The sequence below is a fragment of the Abramis brama genome (assembly GCF_963993115.1).
Source record: "Abramis brama genome assembly, chromosome: 24".
In the NCBI taxonomy this organism is placed as follows: Eukaryota; Metazoa; Chordata; class Actinopteri; order Cypriniformes; family Leuciscidae; genus Abramis; species Abramis brama.
The window spans coordinates 3,388,728-3,410,273 of record NC_139986.1 but is presented as its reverse complement, the minus strand read 5'-3'; the positions used below and the strand labels follow the sequence as shown (position 1 = coordinate 3,410,273).

General features: G+C 37.1%; 1 protein-coding gene across 2 annotated transcripts in view; it reads left to right on the top strand.

Moving 5' to 3' along the window:
• Positions 1–21,546, top strand: part of fars2 (phenylalanyl-tRNA synthetase 2, mitochondrial) — a 147,012-nt gene that overhangs the window by 75,859 nt on the left and 49,607 nt on the right. For both annotated transcript variants that reach the window (XM_084102436.1, XM_084102435.1), the window contains exons 5-6: positions 11,056–11,216; positions 13,871–14,022. In XM_084102436.1, coding sequence (XP_083958562.1) covers positions 11,056–11,216; positions 13,871–14,022 — 313 coding nt within the window. The remainder of the gene's footprint in view (positions 1–11,055; positions 11,217–13,870; positions 14,023–21,546) is intronic.

The following is a 21,546-nucleotide window of genomic DNA, read 5'->3' as shown; positions in this document are numbered from 1 at the left end:
ACACAACTTTGCGATGCTGTTTGCGAATGTTCGTTAGAACGATGGTTTCGGGAAACACAGACTCGTTGAACTCTGCTGATGACGACGGAACTTGCGACCATAGTTGGCTAACGATGCTTTTGGGAAACGCACCCGTTTAGTTCCTGTCTCTATGAAGCCCCTCCTTCTGAAAAGCACACTGTGCTCTGATTGGTCAGCTGGATCAGTGTGTTGTGATTGAAATGATATGAAATGATTGATTCTTATTGGTCAGTTGTGACATTCCGAGGTCAGTTATTTGCTGATCGTGACTCTTGTTAATAGCAATGCTGTATAATGACGCTCATCCAGATATTTAAGGGTCGGCGCTTCATTCATGTCTCTCATATCACACTGCGGATAGACACACTCTCTCTCGTTTCATTTAAATGTAAAATGCAACCAAAGAACTTCAGTATTAATTAGGGGTGTGCATTGGCACTGCCCTCATAATTCGATTCGATTACGATTCACTAGGTAACGATTCGATACAATTCGATTCTACGATGCATTGCGATGCATCAAAATTCTACTGCACACAACAAGGCAAATTTTTCATCAGTCATGAGGCAATACAAGCAGTCAGATATTGAACAACAGATTTTATTGGCTGCTATGTGTGTATTATCACTCTCCTGTATCTTTGACATAAATGTCATTAAATAAAATAAAATTGAATGGTACAGGGTATTGGATATGGCATTTTCAAACCTGAAAAAGAAAACATAAATCACTGCTTTCAGTGCTTTGAATGAGAAATGTTTCTCTTCTCTCTGCTTGAGAACCATTTGAAATTAAATTTCAACTTTATTGTCCAACTCAAGGCCAGAAAATAAACAGTGTAGGGGTGTAACGGTTCACAAAATTCACGGTTCGGTTCAATACGATAGGCTACACTTGTGTCACGGTTCAGTACGTTTTCGATACAGCAAAAAGAAAGAAATGCCAGAGAAATTTCCTTGATTTTTTTTTTTTTATTATTCTTTTTTTATTAAAACTAACATCATAAAGTATGACATTTTTTTTCTTTGAGCAATGATGGAGCTATAATTGACTCTTCTTAGGAGCATATAAAACAAAACAGCTCCTTGGAAAAAATTAAATGTAGGCCTAATATTTTGTGCTTATAAACAAATGTTAATTTTAGTTCAGATTAACATTTGAGGGCAGCAATGTTATTCATAATGTCGAAATAAATCCGACATAACGTTACTTGAAAGCATTATAGCCTACTATTCCTGCCAAACTTCCAAAGTTGCAATTAGTGTTACTACAGTAAATCCATGGTGAATATTGCAGATCTGTGGACACTGGATAGTTCATTCATGTCACAATGTTTCTTCCTGGTTTCCACGTCAGCGCTGTTTGATCCGTTAATAACGGAGAAATGTGAATGTTTCTCACTAGATCTCGCAGCGATGTTATTACTTTAGTGGCGAGTTCAAATGCTTTCTTTACTGGATCTCTTAGCGCTGTGTAGTATAAGATCGGCTCGCGCTGCTTTGGTCCAAACTGATAAACAGTCCGTCACGAGTAGCTCAGTTTCGTTCCGCTTACATTGCGTTTGCCATTTGATGTTGTGGTCGCGCCAGCGTCTACATTATAATCGCGCTTACATTTGAAATAACCGTTCGGTTTGAAAATGCGTGCCTTGTACCGAAAGGTTTAATACGAATACGCGTACCGTTACACCCCTAAAACAGTGACATAATCGATTATGGCACTTTGCCGCATCGATGCTGAATCGTGCATGCCCCGCATTGCGATGCATCGCCGAATCGATTATTGTTGACACCACTAGTATTAATACTAGGACAACAGTAATATTGTTGGTGTTCTTCTTGTTGCTAGAATAAATTTGTTCACTGTAATGTGATTGTAAGATAATAAACAGGCAAGGTTTCTTCTCAGATCAATATTTCATATCCCAGTCTTTATTTATGTTGTGAAAAGCTGTGTAATAAGTGATATGACTGTCCCATTAATGTCTGTCTTGTTTGAACTTGTTTGTTCATTTAGGCTCAAAGCTGCTTGTTGTCACTCATAAAATTAATTTATTACCCTTACTTGATTTAATTGAAGCAAGTTTTTTTTACACTTGAATTGTATTGAATTGTGAATTGTTTCTACAATTGAATTTAGTTCATTCAAATTAAATTAAACTTAAAGTTAAGTTTCAGTTTAGTTGCATCAACACAATTTAGTTATGCTTTGTATAATTTAACTTTGTCAAACTAAATTTTCTTACGTTGGTCTAACTGAATTTGTTTCACCAATTTACTAAGGTTTAATTAATTAATAATTAGTAATGTCTAAACATGCAGTTTCATTCATCATTATACACAATGTATATAAAAAATAAAAACGAATTCAAAGTATTGATAAAAACTATAATTGTATGTATCTCAGTGATAATATAATAACGCTAATTCAAATCAGTTGTGGTCTAGCATTCTGAAGACCTGTTGGTAAATGCTTTGACCGTCACACAGAAGTCCTGCTTTTCATTCTGGTCGTCTAGGCGGTCATTTTTGTATTCTGTGTCACACGTCACTGGTGCTTTCATTACAAGGCAGGCTGACCCTGAGACTGGGGAGATCCTGATGCTGTGTCCATGGCCTCTCCACCCCTCCAGCCTCCTCTGGGCTTTTCCCGTAACCATTTCTTCTCAGCAAAAGCTATCATACTCCAAGACACAGGAAAGGGCCAATTGCCTCTCATCATCTGTATGAATAAAACAAGCGCTACAAAAGTTATTTGCCCTCAATCATATTGTTAGACCATTCAATAATGCATGGAAGCGCCATCCCTTTTCTTCATCTCTGGGTTTCTGGCCAGCGATGCTCCAGGTCGATTTGTTCAGCGCCATTATTGAGCTCATATTGTTACATTCCGGCTCAAGGAAGTAACAAAAGAAAGGGATCAGGATCCAAAAATATATGAAACAAAATATTTATTTAAGTCCCGGGGTTAAATGATAAAGAAAATAGATGTACAACAGTAAATAAGCAAACAATTAAGAGAAAAACAATATGAAGGTCCAGTTCCTGAACACAACTGCAGGATAGGGATCAGAACACTCCTCCCACAAAGAACAGACATCTGAAATACATTCCCAAATTCAAGACAGGTGTGGATCCTTATCTGGCAACCTATAGAAAGAAAGAGAAGACAACAGAAAAAAACCCAAAACAAAACTGAGCCGTAACAATATATAAATATATAGTATATAGCACCCTAGCAGACACCTGAGTTAGTGGTGAACGTAAATCTGATCTTTGGTTGGAAAAATCATGGTCTGATAAGGCATGATATAAAACTTGCTTGCTTGATTAGTTGGTTGGTTGGTTGGTAAATTGGTTGGTTGGTTGGTCGGTTGGTTGGTTGGTTGGTCGGTTGGTTGGTTGGTTGGTTGGTTGGTTGGTTGGTTGGTAACTTGGTTGGTTGGTACGTTGGTTGGTTGGTACGTTGGTTGGTTGGTTGGTTGGTTGGTTGGTTGGTTGGTTGGTTGGTTGGTTGGTTGGTTGGTTCGTTGGTTGGTTGGTTGGTTGGTACGTTGGTTGGTTGGTTGGTACGTTATGACAGTAAATTATACACAATTAACTAAACCAAAAGCTAACTCGAACCCTAAACCTGCAGTAAGTATATGTTGTTAATTAATATTACGTAGAATTATTTGTGCAATTACAATGCAACAGAGACACATTAAAATAAAGGGTTAAATGTATGTTATTCATACAATTAATATATTTATTTATTTAGATTAGTATTATTATTATTATTTATTCATTTATATCTTTACCACAGTAACATACTTTCTTTAAAAAAAAAAAAAAAAAACAGGTTGACCATGGGACAGATAATAATAATGAATATTAAAATTGTACTCCAGAGTATAATTGTTGGTATTTTGTTTGAAACTATATGGTTCCAATACTATTTTTTTTGTTTTTCATTCATTGTGTTTTTGCCAGAATCCAAGTGATACAGTGTAAAGTGTACTTTCCACCTTTTCAGCCTGCTAAAAGTTTAATTTCCAACAGCTTTAAACCCTTTCACCCTCAACTAATGTTTAACACTCCCTGTATCGACACACAGTAACAAAAGCACTTAATTGCAAAGCCGACTACAGTAGTTAATAACCTATAGTGCTAATATATGATAATGGTTCAGTAAGGAGCTGCGTGAGCCAATATTCCCCCTGCAAAATCCATTTTAATTTTACTATGCAAATGTAATTTTGTGTTCATAACAGAATAAATGAGGCTCTCTGTTAGTATATGGACTGCAGGTGTCTGTTTTCTTGTAATGGTAATTTAAGTGACATGCCTGATGATTATGTTTTCTAATCTGTTTTTCTTTCTCTCAGTGTGAAATTAATGGGTTTCAAAATATAAGCGTGCATGCTGACCACTTGTTATAACACATATAACTTGTTTGTATATTGTAATGTCTTATGCTTTCTGTGAAATTTATGCTCAAACAAGTGGAGAGTATTAGCCAATTAGCGTACAGTGGCAAAAAAACGAGAAGACAAGATCGGTTTAGTTTTAGAGTATTTTAATCCAATCTCTAAATTGAGACTCCTTCATTAGCAGCGGAGAGTCTTCGTCTTTAAAGCTCTCCTCTTCTGTTTGGTCTGTCTGGCTTGGCAGCAATAGATAAATAGTGTTGCTTGTTCGCCGGGTTAATGATTAAAAGCATTTGCTCTGTGATTACTGAAGTGGAAAGAAGGATTAAAACAAACAGATGTGTGAAAAAGTAAAAATACTCCAGAGAGGATTATAAAACGGTCATCAAAGAAAGTCAGTCCTCTGAAATGAACTTTTCTTTTTTCAAACACAGGGCACAGGTAAAATGTCAAGTGTATTTTTTATACTAGGAATATATATATATACATGTTTTTTTGTTTTTGTTTTTGACATTTTTAGCCAACTAGCAAATGGTAAAGGTGAAGGGGCTATTTTCATCAAAGTGCTTGTCCCATTTTTACATTTCCATTTACTATTATAGTCATGAACCATAATTTGCTATTTGTTAATGTGAGTCAGTGGTTTATTTATTATTTTTTTTAGCATATTAGATGACCTCAAAGCTGACAGACATGCACCAAAAGTCTCACATTTTCCATTTCTTTTGGTTCTTTCACATGACTTGCATCAACATTCACCAATGCTTTGAACTCTGTGGACGTCTGCTACAACGCTACCCTAGCATGTTTGGCATGGCATATTCATTTTGGAGTTAACTACAGTATATTTGGAGTATGCTACGGAAAATAATCATATCACAGTCACTGTCTATTGTAAAACTCTGAAAGCGTTTCAATAATCTAATCCAAGCAGTTTTTCTTCAATGATAAAGACACAAAGTTTGCCCACACATTAATTTAGAGATATGTTACACATTTTAAACCACTTTGACCTTGTTTTACCTCAAACATTTCAAACCACAGCCAATGATTGCTAAACAACTTGCATGGTGTAACATTACTTAGTTGGTGCCGGTGTGTAATCATACTTTTTTTGTGCGTGTTTTAAACTCAATTACATGGCTGTGCTTTCATTAATTTTACTGTTTGGTGTGTATACTTCCCATTTGCTACCTATAAACCTCATACAATCCCATAATGATATCTGTCGTTTTTGTGGAGGTCAAAGTGGTACATGACGCTTGCTGTAAGTTATATTTGATGTATTGTCATTACATACAGTATAAGGGCCTTTACTTTGTTTTACATCAATGCAACTAGATAGAAATCAAAGACTTGTGAGCATATAAATCTGTAAGTTATCATTAAATATTGTCTATTTAAATGAGCTCCTGAGATCTTTGAGATAAAAATTATTTTATTTAATTTTTTCTTTTTTTTGGTTTGGTTTCTGCCAAATTTGTGTTCTACCAAATATATGTGCACCAGAATCACCTCCAGATTGAGGATCCCCATTTTCAAACTCCCAACTTAACTGATTACAAGAGTCAGAGAGAAAGAGGGAAATGGTTGCTTATTAAACTTTAATAAGCAAGTAGACCTTAGGAGGGAATAAAATAATATGACCCCAGTCAAAGCCTGTAAGCACAGCCATCTTAAACAAAGCTACACCAGCATGTCAACGGCTGTTTTACAGTTCAGCCTGTTGTCAAACATGATTATTAATGCTGAAAACAGCCGGCGTGTTTCTGGTGAGAGCCGACTAGTGAAACTCTACATCAACACCAGAGGAAAAGACACAAGAGAGGTGTTGAGAGACTAAAGAATCAAGTGAAGAAGTAGAAGCAGCAAGAGAAAACTGATAGAAAGTGGCTGAAAAATGGGACATGTTGGGATGGGGATGGTAAAAGGACATAAAGTCAAGTCAAGTCATGTTTATTTATATAGCGCTTTTTACAATACAGATTGTTTCAAAGCAGCTTTACAGAGATCACAGGAAAATAATGCAACAAAGTTTGTTTTCAGAAGAAAATAGCATTACAGTCCAGCTTAAGTAAGTTCAATGATGTTTCATTTTTGTTGTAAAAAAGTTATTAATTTAGTTCATTTATATATATATATATATATATATATATATATATATATATATATAAAACAGTGATGTCATCGTCCGGCTCAGTTCAGTTCTCATAATGGTGTCAATACAGGGAGATCAATATTATTGTTGAATATTAAATTCAATGTTAAATTTAATGTCCCCAACTAAGCAAGCCAAAAGCCAATGGCAACAAAGGCGAAAAAGGCGACAGTGGCAAAGAACCAAAACTCCATCGGGTGACAGAATGGAGAAAAAGACCTTGGGAGAATCTGGCCCAAGTTCTCCTCTGGCCAACAAACAAACAAACAGTGTATGATTATGGTTCAGGCAGCATTATAGGTCTGAAGTCAGATTGGATTGGACAATCAGAATATTATCCAGTTCCATCTGGTTGAAGATCAGAGTCATCACGCCATCACATAAAGTCAGGAATACAGGGAGACAACAGGAGACTTGAGTGAGCATTGGAGGCTTGTAGGAGACCGAATGAGTGAGATTGGCAGGGAGGGGAAAGCAAAGAGGCGTCAAGCTGTGAGTCAAAGCTGCCAAGCCCCGCTGATGTCATCACGAGGTGAATGGCGTCAAACGCAGCCTACGCTGCACGTCCCCTCACACACACACACCCTTGGCTCTGATTGGCTACGAGTGCAATGGACCTCATAGACTCAAAGAGGGAGGGAATATGCAAGGCTGTGACGTTCGTCTGAGGTCATTGGTGACAGCTGAGATTCACGCCAGCTTCTGGCTGACGTCTCTGGCGTTCACTGTGTGTGTGTGTGTGTGTGTGTGTGTGTGTGTTGGCACCCGTCCGCTTAGCCTCCGCTTCACTCTTAGCCGTGTCACAACGCTTTACACCTCTCTTTTATCTCCCTGGATGTGCTCGTGATTTCCACTGACAGACGAGTGATAGCAATCAGCCCGACCATCAATCCAGGGCTCAGCGCCGGAGAAACTGTAGTGGAGTCTTCCTTCATCTACATCATCATCCGTGTAATTAGAGCCGCTTGCGAAGGCAGGCGTCACTGTGACTATTGCTAACAACATGTTGCGGACATGAATGATACCTCAAATTGTGCAGCAGACTTTTTCATGAAATGCACACAAAATCCTGTAGACTCAAAAACTTGTGGTTAGTAAGAATTGTAAGAGTAAAAACAGTAATATTATAAAATTACTCCTTTCTATTTTAAATGTAATTTATTTCTGTGAGCAAAGCTGAATTTTCAGCATCATATGATCCTCATGAATGATTCTGATATGCTGATTTGCTGATAAAGAAATGGTTCCACTTTATTTCGATAGTCCACTTTAGACATTCTACTAACTATAAGTAACTTTGCAACATGTCAACTAACTGTCATTAGAGTATTAGTAGACTGTAGTAGACTGTTAGGTTATGGTTAGGTGTTAGGGTTTGGGTTAATAAGTTGACTTGTAGTTGCCAAGTTACTTATAGTCAGTCAGTAGTATATTTTGGTGGACCATCAAAATAAAGTGTTATCAGATATTAATCAGACAGTCTACTAATACTCTATTGAGAGTTATTGACATGTAGTTGCAAAGTTACTTATAGTCAACAGAATGTCTGAAGTGGACGATCGAAATAAAGTGTTCCCAAAGAAACATTTCTTCTTATTGTTATTAGTTGATATCACTTTTCAGATTCACTTTAGCTTTGCAATTCATGACACTTTAGCAATGGATGTTAGTAATTATGTTTTTCATAGGGGTGATATGCAAAATTCAGACATATTCACCAAAGTCTTACTTAGGCCAAATAAAATACACCAAGACTGACCACTTAGCAACAGCCTAGCAACACTACATTGCATTCACTTTTTTCATGGGCGAACACCTTTAGATACATCATGTATTTAAATAAAATTCAAGTCGTGCTTATTCAAGCTTGGAGACAATTAATAAGTTTCATACTAATATTATTTTTTGCAATTAGTAAAATGAGTATTTGAAAAAAAAAAAAGTATTCCGTGGTCTTGAGAGAGATCAGAATCGTCAATGTCTCTCTTGATTGATTTGTATGTCTGAGGGTTAGATTTATTCCGATTTCTGTCCCATCTGGCTGAGCATTTTGACCCCTGAGCATTCCCTTCATTAACATATAAAACACATTTCCTTCGCATCTGAAGGAATGCTTCACTGGGTTAAACAGTGGCTTGAGAGAGAGTGAAAGGCATGGATAGTCTGGGGGAAAAAAATCTGTTTGCTCACTCCTCCACTCATCATAGGTCACACAGGGTTGCAAAGCAAATAAAAATTCGTAATGAGTATAATCACATCAGAAATAGCAGCACTATTTCCAACGTTGACTTGCCGAGAGCCGCACAGCCTTGTCGCTGACTGTCAATCAACGGGATATGTCAAGTTAGTTATTCCTCTACCTGTGGATCTTAAAGCAGATTAATTTAATGCTGTCACTTGAGTTGACGTCAATGTGAAATGCCATTAGCAACACATTTTACCTATTCAGACATTTTTTACTTTTTCACATTTTCAGCTTTCAGCTTTCTTTTGTGTATAATGTTGCTGTTTGAGCATGAAAAGGGTCTGCAAAGTTACAAAGTTTTTTTGGGGGGGATCAAACATGTCACAATATTCCTCATTTAAATAATTAATACGCAGAATAAAGGGGCGGGGCCTGGTTGAGTTAGTTAGTAGTGTGTTGAAACTGGCGGTTATGGTAAAGAGCGGGACATTTCCCAAACACTCTCCAAGCACTTGACTAATCACAACACACTGCTCCAGCCGACCAATCAGAGCACAGTGTGCTTTTCAGAAGGAGGGGCTTCATAGAGACAAGAACTAAACAGTGGTGTGTTTCCCATACAGTGACGTAACTCGCTGCTTCACTACCATAGTATGATGCATCATTGAAGAAATCAACTAGCTATAGTCACGACTGTTTCCCAAAACCGTAATACGCTGATTTCACGCAGCCGTTATTTTGAAATCGAAAGCGAGGCTCCGGTGGGAAGAAAACCGGAAGTGTCGCCTTTAATCACAGGAGAGTCGTGAATGCAATGGCGTATTGTTGTGTTTAATGATGTTGTGTCAATTCTAAAACTGTACATACATTTCTTTCATACTTTAGACTATATACAGTGAAATTCATTTATAAATAAAATAATTTTTTATATATATAATTCAGAAAGTAAAAAAAGAAGCAGGAATGAACTATATACATATCCTATATTGGATATTAACATCCAATAGTGTAAATCGCGGCAGCAGCTTCAGGTTGGTAGTCCAAGGCATTGTTGTTTATCTTTACTTCCGGGGTTCTTCCCACGGAGCCTCACTTTCGATTTCAAAATGGCGGCTGCGTGAAATCAGCGTACTGTCGCAAATTGGTCGTTCAACCACGTTGGTTAATGATGTCACGCAGGTGGTGAAGTAATAACTACTTTTAATGAATCTGTTTGAGATTTAATTAGTTCTAGATGTTTTGCTATAATTTACAGACATGGCATCTGAGGAATATTTCTTTTCTTTTTTTCTCAGTTATTTTTGCTTTATTTCCAGATTCAATCATAGGCTCGTTCTTACACTAGAGCACGTTCGCACATGCGCACTCTTCAAAAATGACACTTTAAATATCTTGACAAACTAAAAGACGTAAATGACATTTGTATGTATTCTAAATACAAGATACAGATTGTACTGAATGTTAGCTTGCTTATTGGTTATATGGCTCAAGGTAAGGATTTATTGAGTCCACATGTCATGCAAACAAGAAACTGCTTCGTTCCAAACACACAACTTTGCGATGCTGTTTGCGAATGTTCGTTGGAATGATAGTTTCGGGAAACACCGACTCGTTGAACTCTGCTGATGACGACGGTACTTGCGACCATAGTTGGCTAACGATGCTTTTGGGAAACGCACCCCATAGCGTTACAGACTGGGGAGAGACGAGCTGCATCAATGGAGAATATGGGGAAAATAATGTGTTTTTGAACATTCAAGCTTGAAAACCAATCTATTAGAACTCAAAAACAAAATCAAGACTTTGAAAAAGGGCGTAATGAGGCCTCTTTAATCTGACATATTTCCTATTGAAACAAAGTAGTTGGGTAATGATTGGCTTGTGAAAATATGCATTACATATCAAAATCTATTACACTGTTCTTGGAGAGGACAAAAAAGAGGAGCAAGTTATTACTTTTTCATGAAAGATTATGGAGCAAATATTTTAGTCTTTATTTGGAATAACATGAACCGATGAATAAAGCACAATACAATCAGAAACGTTCCTTGAGATTTGAGGTTCTGATTTCATGTTGACTTAAAGGCTTTTATATTTATACGCTGAAAGCTCATGCTGCGACACAACAGAAGAACGTCAAGGTTTTGGGTTAGTGTTGATTTGTTGTGACTAGTCGCAGTCATCCTTGTTGAAACATTTGTCTTTTCTTGACAATGCCACACTCAACGAAGCAAATACTAAAATGGAGTACATGTCTCATTCGGTTGTTGTTATTTCCTGCAGCTGGAGCTGGGAATAAGATGGGTTGGGCTTTTGGTCTCGGGCTGGAGAGGTTGGCCATGGTTCTGTTCGGCATCCCAGATATCCGACTTTTCTGGAGCGACGATGAACGTTTCCTGAAGCAGTTCCGCCTGTCTGACATCTATCAGCCTGTCACCTTCCAGGTAAGATTAACAGCATTTCTCACAAATAAGGATCTCGCCTAATTACCATAAGGGTCGTTCACACCAAGGATGATAACAATAACGATAATTATAAAGTTTTTAATAATCGTTCTAATTCTTTGAGTCCCATGCTACAGCAATACCTATAATGACACAAGAGGAGCAATATCATTGGTGTGAACAGGCCTTCAGGTTTAACTGTAGGATGCCAATCGCAAAAAAACTAATTTGTGAGGTTAAAAACACGAGACACAGATCAGTGATACGAAAGCGTTATTAAAAATCTGTGCCTTGCAGGAGACGCTGCAAAAGACTCGGTCAACGGTGTGAGTTTGGGTCAGGGCTATCTGTTAGCATTCTGTCTTAGATGTTGATTAGATATTTTAAATGTTTCATTCACCAATACATAAAAGGATCTAGACTAAGCTGAGCAGATTTCAAACCAGTAATGTTTTTTTTCCAGTGTGTATTTCTCTTTTTTGTAAGTTTTTCTGTGCCGTTGAGTAAAAATTCATATTCTGTGCCTCACTTTCTGCACCGCCTCTCTCCATCTTGTATTTTTTTCCCTTTGCTATTATACTAGGGGTCAAATGAACACACACAGTACGCTATCCCATAATAGTCAGTCATAAGCATAGCTGCAAGCGCACAGACCATGACAATCAAGCTGCTCTGAAAATACTAAATTCACAAATTCAGTGGTGACGTGTAGTTTCAAGGTAAAGTGTAGTTTCAGCAAAAAATATGCCGTTATTTGTTTCAAAACACTCCGCATCTGCTATTGGTCAGACAGACATGCAGCCCCTCCCCCGACTCTTGCCATTGGCTGAGCCAAGCCCCTCAAACAAACAATAGTGCCACAGTGTTCAAGCTTTCTAAGGGGAATCAATCCCTGATGGTTTACTTATAGTTGTCTATGAACATTAAACTAGGACAAGAGAAAGTATTTGAACCTTTCATGTTTTTCTTTGTTTCTGATTCTTAGTTTTGTCTGTATTGCTGTAGCACATCAGAGGCATGCATGCTCTTCTTTCCAAACATGACCTTCTGTATGTCATACATGTCCTTTATTGTTGGGTGACCTTTGTCTATTAAAGGTTGAGACACTGAACAGGTCCTCTTATAGCGGTGTGTGTAGCATGAGGCAGGCTTGATGCTTGTCCTGCAGGGAGTGTGTGTGTGACTGATTACCTGTGCTCTCTCGGGCTGTAGGTCATTTCTCAGCCCATCTCCCTCTCTGCCCACTGTCCATTACTCAGAGAATGAGAGAGAGAGAGAGAGAGAGAGAGAGAGATTTGCTTGTCAGTTTGCCTGATGCTCTGCTGGGTTTATATATGACTGTCTCTCTGTCTGTCTCTCTTTCCACTGGTAATGAGGTATGACCGTGGGGTCAGCGCTCTCCTCCGCCCTTGTGTGCTTTGCTGTGTCCTATGAGAGCAACATGCACAACATACACACAATGAATCACTGCACACAATAAGACATGCCATATGACACACATACAGCCTCCACACACACTCTTAGCCAAAAACAAGAAGTGCAATGCAGGCTTTTTTTAGACAAGCATACTGTCCACACTTTAGAAGCCTTACAAACACTAACAGAATGCTTACATGATCTCTATGGTGCATTTTCATTCACATCAAGAACATTAGGATATGACCAAGGGCATATTTTTGCCATAGGGCATAATACATTCATAGTTTTCATTGTTGGTTGATAGGTTACTAAAGAAAAGGTGATTTGTGGTTGCCTTGAGGTTTAAGCAGGTTTGGTTTGGTCTTCCATGCTGACAAAGCTAGTTTTTGGTTGGCTATAGTGATGCACCAAAATTATTTATTACTTTTTTTTATTACATTTTTCATTTATTCAAAAACCAAAAATGCTTGTTTGAGGGTCAAGACTTGGTTTTAGGGATAAGGTTATAATTGGGTTAAGGGTAGGGTTAGGGTTTAGGCACTTAGTTGTGATGGTTAGGGTTAGGAACTAGAGATTGCATTGTCAATGAATGTCCTCAAAAAGACAAGTGTGTGTGTGTGTGTGTGTGTGTGTGTGTGTGTGTGCTTGTTTCATGCTGAGTAACTGAATAAAGTGAGGTTTTGAATAAGCACTGTCAAAAATCTCTTTTCACATCAATTTATTCTTGCATGCATTGTATTTTTAGTAATTAGAAATTATTAGAAAGCTGAAGAGTGGCTTCTTCCTGGAGAGGAAAATAAAAATGCAGTATTTAAAAAAAAAAAATATATATATATATATATATTCTCTTGAATTTCTATTGGTAATAGCTTTGTCTGAGGAATAAAATGAAATCATCACTTGGTCAGCAAAAAGTTTAATCTCTCCCTCCACCATAACTCCATCAAAAGTTTTAAACCAATGACACTATTTAAAAAAAAAAAATAGCTACAAATAAAATAAAAATGTGAGTAAATTTCAGGCTAATAAACCAAATGTCATGGTTGAAGTGTTTGAATTTAAATGATGTACTTAGAATTGGTGTATTTTAACATTTGTTTTGCTTTTGCTGCCATTTTACAAAAGCAGCAACACTAATATCCTGATTTCCACCCTTTATATTATTTTTGTCCTTGTGCTTCTCTACACATGCCCCAAAACACAGATTTCTTCTTCTGTTTTTCTCCCCATTGCAGCCTCTCAGTAAGTACCCTCCGCTCTTCAATGACATCTCTTTTTGGCTGCCGGCCGAAGGTTACACAGAAAACGACTTCTACGACCTGGTACGCAGCATCGGAGGAGACCTGGTGGAGAAGGTCACGCTGGTGGACGAGTTCACGCATCCAAAGTAAGAAATCCAACATGTCAGATACAAACATGCTTTGAGCCGGAACAAAGCGACTGCTTCTACCAGATACAGTGGCCAAACAGCCATTCCAGTTGCACAAGGACAATTATTTATCAAAAATGCAAATGTCCTATTCTTTATCAGTATTTGTATATGCTTTTCAGTAAAGATTTTTTTTTTTTTTTTTTTTTTTTAATCTCTGAAATAATATAAATTTAGAGTTAAAATAAATTTAAGTTTAAAAATTAAGAAAAATGTAGGTATTAAGATGTGTTTTCAGAAAACATATATTAAATCTTATTTACATAAATATTTTTTTAAAATAAAATACTTCTTATGAAATGTGTATTCACTCATATGTAAAGCTAAATCACAAATGTGAGCCTTTTTCAGTATTTTTTTTTTTAAATATTTATATTTAAAGCTTCCATAAATATTCGTTTATCATTTTATTATACATTTTTAGAAATAACTATATGCATTGATTGCATACGGTGTCTTTACACCGACTTTTTAATGTTGAATAAATTTGGTATCTATTCATTTACACAGCAATATTAACGGTATACTTTGACATTAGGGGCTGAGGTGGGTCATAGCAGGCATAGTTCAGTCTGGCTTTAATGCAGCATTATGTCTTTACACCGAAGTTTGAGCAGGCACAGAGCAGCCTTAACTCTGCTGTGTAGAGAAGCCTAGAAATACAGCAAATTAAATAGACAAAATACATGAAAATGTCATTACATTATGTATCCAAAAGTCTATTCTTCTTCACTGAATGAATGCATGAATGAATGAATGATATATATATATATATAGAGAGAGAGAGAGAGAGAGAGAGAGAGGGAGAGAGAGAGAGAGAGCATGCATTCACAGCTGTTGATCCAACATGAAGATTGTAGTAAATTGCTGTGTTCTGTCATGTTTCTTTTTGTTCATTTCTATTAGTCATTCTTTACAATCCTTGTTGAAAGCTCGCGGCGAGGCAGGAGAGAATGCTAATGTTGCTGCTGTTGGCAGTGTGGCGTTCATCTATTGACAGAGGAGCAGGGGTCAACGATGCTTAATGGCTTCGTTTCTTTTTTAACTCTCCATTTCATGTTGGATGGTGTTTGTCAGGCTCTTCAAACTCATCAGCTCTTTCTTCCGCCGTCCATTCACAAACACTCCCACAGACCACAGAACGATCCGCAGGATTTTCCCAGAATGCAGTTCACATGACACAGCTCTTCCTGAACACGTCTACTTTAGTGGACTGCAGACTCGCTGTACTCGGGTTGCCCTTTTTCTGTTTCCTCGCCCTGTGACATCAATAATTAATTTTTAAAGAGTATGAGAAGTTCACCTGCGGGCACAGCGGTCTGACTGTCCCGAGTCCCCTCTGCTGGAGCAGACCGCGTGTGTGTGTGTGTGTGTGTGTGTGTGTGTGTTAAATGATACAGCGAGAACCTGCAGTGCGTAAAAGAGCCGCAAACATTCATCCCTGTCCCTGCTCTTAATCTTTTTTAAATAGCAACCTTTTCCCTCCCCTTCCCCTAATGACATCCATAAATAAGATGACATCACGAGGTGCTGCAAGGCTGTAATAGCCCATACGCCAGCGAGAAATTGAAAGAGATTGGTTTGTTTTGCTCTCTTTCTAATTCAGTTCAGTCCAGACCTAAAACAAATATATTAGTTGAACAGTTTCTAGAGTAGTTTGCGATTCGTCACGCTATAAGTGTATTTCCACTGCGAAAGTACTTTTGTAATTAGCTGTATGTATGTATGTCTGTGTGCGTGTGTGTGTGTGTGTGCGCGTGTGTGTGTGTGTGTGTGTGTGTGCGTGTGTGTGTGTGTGCGTGTGTGCATGTGTGTGTGTGCGCGTGTGTGCGTGTGTGTGTGTGTGTGTGTGTGTGTGTGTGTGTGTGTAACTGCAGGTAATTTCCTCTTTATGATCATTTTGCTGCAGTTGCGTCAATGCCTGTAAGCTTTGCTTCATACTTTCTACAGCCAGAGAGAGAGAGAGAGAGAGAGAGAGAGAGAAAGGGCGAGGGAGACGTCAATACTTACTTTAAACCACTTCTCCAACTTCAAATCACTAATTACAGCGAGAGGACGGCCAATCACAGCTCATCTAGCCTTCAACTGTCTCTGACCGCCAGAAATGTCACATTCACAATATTGTCCTAATCATTTTCTGTCTTTTTTTCTGCGGTACTGCTGACTCCGCAGTTCTGAGAGCTGGTAATATGATGAGATTGGCAGCAAGTCTCCCATCATCCTCTTCTTCAGTGCGGTGAGGACGTTTCGGCGTCAGACGTGCCCTGAAAGAACCATCAGAAACATAAGAGTTTTCCTTTGTGCTCGCTCTTTTACTCATGACAACACAGCAGGGTTTACCCTCAAAAATGAGCAGATGGATGGATGGATGGATGGATGGATGGATGGATGGATGGATGGATGGATGGATGGATGGATGGATGGATGGATGGATGGATGGATGGATGGATGGATGGATGGATGGATGGATGGATGGATAGATAGATAGATAGATAGATAGATAGATAGATAGATAGATAGATAGATAGATAGATAGTCATTTTTCTAAATGCTATTTTACTTTTATCTATTTTTTATTTTTTAAATCGTAAACATGCATTTTTTCGTCTTCTCTTTGGCTTATTAGCAAATATGCTCATTGTAATTAAAACTATTGTGCCTGTCGTAATGACATTATCATTTTTCAGGAAGTGAACTATTCAAGGAGTTAAAGTCTCCTACTTTTATCAAATCAACTTGTTTGTTTTTTACAATTCTCAGTGGGCACAATCTTACATGTCAACCCTGTTTCCATAATTTTGTATAGTAAACAACTGTTCTTTTAAAAGTGAGCATTAAATTGTCTTTCTCAAAAGTACTTTATAGTTTCGCCACCTTGAGCACAGGGCTTGTAAAAACAAAATAAGTTGTAAAACTGTCCACCGTTACCATCAACCCTGTTACCTTTCTAAAGGCATTATAAACATTATAGTATTCCCAAAAGTACTGTATAGTTTCACACCTTGAGCACAAGGCTTGTAGTGTCAAATTAAACTGTAAAACTGTCCACCGTTTCATTCAACCCTGTTTCCATACTTTTGTAGAGAAAACAACTTAAAAGTAGGGCTGCACGATATTGAAGAAAAATGCGATAACTCATTAAATAATGTGATATTCGATATGCGATACGATAATGATTAAAGTGTGTAAAATAAACTTAAATTATCTTAAAAATGTATTTATATTATATAACCTAACATACGTGTTTCACAGTCTTTCTGTGACGAGAAAACATCCCTACAACTTCTGAAAGTGAACATCAGTGTTTTACTGTAGTATAAGAAGTGTTATTTTAACATTAGTGTAAACCTCGGGGTTCAGGTTATCCTACATTAGGGTTATTTAACAACAGAAACTGAATTATCAAATGAAAAAATAAAACACTGCTTAGTTTTCACTGTATGAATGAAATATATACTGCTTCTTATTCAAGCTACTAAAGTTATTCAGCCGAGAGCAGTGAGTGATTTTCTCTTTGTCTTTTGTTCATAACCCCAGTTATTGCAAGCCGTTGCGATATGCATATTACGATATATACATTTGCGATATTTAGATAATTTCGATATATTGTGCAGCCCTATTTAAAAGTGAGCATTAAATTGTCTTTCAGTACTTTATAGTTTCACAACCTTGAGCAAAAGGCTTGTAAAAACAGATGAAATTGTAAAACTGTCCACCCTGTTACCTTTCTGAAGACATAATTACAGAATGTTCCAACAAATATTGAAATCTATTACTGTAGCTTGGGATAGGACAATGTAATTTAACATTTAAACACATGCTATGGTGTAATGGGTGGCTGCCAGTGATTTGCGCTGCATTACTGTTAGGATTGGGTCAGGATGGTTGATTCGTCTATGAATAGTCCCAACAGCTGATGATAGTAGATCATCTATAATTGTTTTCTTGTATTTCTGCTTCAGCATTTGAATTCAGAGGCACAAGTTTTCCAAGAGAAGGGTTTTAGTGTGCTGACAGTGTTAATATTCATGTTGTTCAAACAGTGCTGGATGATTTATGCATCAAAGTTTAATACTTTAAACTTTAAACAAACCCCTAAACTTACATTTGAGCAAAAGTGATTGTGATATTTGCTTTAACAAGTGCTACTAAAAAAGTATTTTCCCCTTAATGGAGTCAAAGAATCAAACCAAAAGAGCAAAAATACTGCATAAATCAATACTCTTTTGAACAACGCAGTGTATTTATCAGCACTTCACTTATTTGTACTGTAATTCAATCAAGTTTCTCAGCAGGCCGTGTCTGCTGACAGAAGGTGAATCCTACACGCTATCTGTTGCTAACAGTATTTCTTGGTTGTACTCAACCCTGCTGCAGATTCCCCTGACGACTAAAATGTAAAACCCAAAGGTTGGAAGTCATTTATAGAAAGCTGAGATATATTTTAGATGTATTTGTGACACGCGCATCCTTGGCTTGGGACAGCATGAAAGAATCCGGTGTGCCTATCATTTATTCCGTTTCCAAAAATTGTTCCCAATTTGTTTATGGAAAATTGTTAGCTGAAGTTTTTTCGAGTTGCCCACGTTGACAAATACAATCTTAATGTTTCAACTTAGACAGTTAGTGAAGAGGTAAGTTGCATTATTGGAAGAATATGTGCCGGTTGTGAAATAGGCATCTGAATGTTAAAAAGGGCCAAATGTCACATTCAGGATAAACGTTTTCCAACCGTTTTATGATAGATGTCCTTATCCCTCAGAAATGTCAAGGTATTACAGGTAAGCTGTCCAGCAATAAACATTTCTGATGATTTGTAGCACCTGACATTCAAATCATATCCAAGTCTTTCCCAATCGCACAGCAATATATAAAGAATGGAAATGTCACAGGAAACTTTCAATAGAACTGTAGTGAGAGCAAGCAAGCAATGCAAATGTTTAGTTTAGAAATGTCTCTTTACGTTCAATTGTGTGCATTATTGGCATGACAGAACATATTTATTTAGGTTGACATGCATTTTAATCTTGAAATGGTGCAAAAATGCAGTCTAAAGTTTTGAGCCTACCAGAGAAAAAGCGCCTAATTTAAATTATACACTCAATTTATTAAGTGTGCAAAGTTAAGTGTAAATGGTGAAAACAAATAATACTTGTACAAAATAATGTGCAAAATATAAAATAAAATTATAAATTGTATAAAATTCATTAAATTGTGCGTTTGGACTAAAGAAGTAATATGAATAATAAAATAAAATTATGTCAAATATTTTCTGAAAATATAAAATATATAAAACTCTCTCTCCTTTGCTCTCTTGTAACGTGGAGGAGTTTGTTTGACGGCAATAACAAATCTCACCTGATAGGCACTAAAACCCAACACAAATCTGCATTTATCGGCCCGTAACGCTGTCAAGTGTTATCGAGCAGAATTAATTTGGGAAAGTTGACAGAGCTGTCAATAAATCTGACAGCTGTGGACAGGGGATCTGACGGAGAACTGGCGGATTTAACTCGACTGAGCGCTTCAAACTACACGGATGATTTACACTCTCTGCGGTGTAATATAGTGTTGTTCTGCTGGTTGGTGTGTTATTGTGTGGTTTGATTATGGGATATGTGACGCCATCTGTAGTAATATCATATATAAGAGTGTCAGCATCGGCTGCGATGACAAGACTAAGTGTTTTGAGGCTCTTATGGTTGTGTATTTATATATGTTGGATGCATCACATCAAAACTGCATCATCAGGATTTATGTCATGCTGTGATCAGCGTTTGCTTTGCTGTCAAGCAGTTAGTGTGGAAAAAAGAGAAAAGGTGTGTGTGGGGGAGAGATGCTCGTCTTGCACTTTTCTAATCATTTTGATTTCATGGCAGCTAAAAGTTTAGCTATATATGTATTAATTATATATAGTAGTGATCAAAAGTGATGTCCGGACTAAATTGACGACTTCACCCTTCATTCAAATATTATATATATAAAACAAAATAAAAAAAATGGTCAGGCTGTCATACAAAGAAATTATGAACACATTCAAAAACAAGAGAGAGCCAACAAAATATTAAATACTGATTATGTTGTAGTTAATGTGTGATTATTTTTCCTGTGAGCTTTTATATGTTTTTTTTAGATTTCATATATAATGTATATAAATAAGATATATGTATGATTATTTTGTATATATAAATACATACACATGCATGTATATATTTAAGAAATATTTGCATGTATATACTGTACACATATTTATACAAAATTCATAGTATATATAAATATTTGATGTATAAATAACACATTTTTCTTAAATATATACATGCATATGTGTAATAATTATACACAGTACACACATATATATATTATGTAAACACAAACTTTTATTTTGGATTCGATTAATCGCGATTAATCGTTGCCCAGTACTAATATATTCACAAATTTGCATATGCAAATAAGTTTGGAGAACTTAGAACTTAAACGAATGTCTATTAACTCTGAGTTTATTCTAAACTTGATAAACCCCTATTATAATGGATTTAGTGGAAACCGATTTTTTTTTTTAAGATTGTAAATTTGCTGGCTGAATGACAGAACATGAGGGAGGGAGAGAAGATAGGTGTCAAAAAGTGTGAACTTACATGACTGCAGTGGCAGCTAAGCACGGCCGGTCAGGCTGAGAGACAGTGGTAGGAGTAAAGGATGAACTGCTAGCAAATGGTTGTCCTCATCAGCAGCTTCTGGAAGAGCCAGACTTGTTAAAAATCTGCCCTCTTTATCAGAAGCCCGGGGGGATCCTTCCGGAAAGAGCTACAAGCCAGCAGGCTAATGTCTGCCACCATTACTGAGCCACAGTGTGTGTGTGTGAGTGTGAGTGTGTGAGAGAGAGAGACAGCGGAGTGTATTTAATGGCCCATGGCTCAGAGAACGTCAACTATAGCCTTATGAATAATGGGGTGCTGTTGACGATGCAAAACTGTGCAGGGGAAGATGCTATGCATCACATTACGCCTCACAAACATGCTCAAACTCATACACACACGCACTCTGGCACATTTACATTTTGCACCTACAGAGTGAATGGTACTAAAAAAAGAGATGATGATGTTAAATGGTTAGTCATATTTGACTAAATATTGGATTTAGGCATATATACCGCCTTTACAAAGTATTTAACACGCATTAATTCATTCAGTTTCATTCTGATCTCAAATTTAATTACATTTAAAAGGATGAGTACATTTACAATTACATTTTTTCCAATGAGTCATTGCACAATAAGACCAGGAACATAGGGTATTGAAACGCATTCAGAAATAAAGTGAGAATGTGTTAAGTGAAAAAATGTAAAATAAGATATTGGATTGTGAAATATAAAGTCACAGTTGGGAGATATGAAGTGACAATAGGTTGGTTTCACGTGACGTCACGCTGCTGCATCGTGAGAGCGCGAAATTCAGATGGAGGGCAAGAAGTGAAATAGCTGAG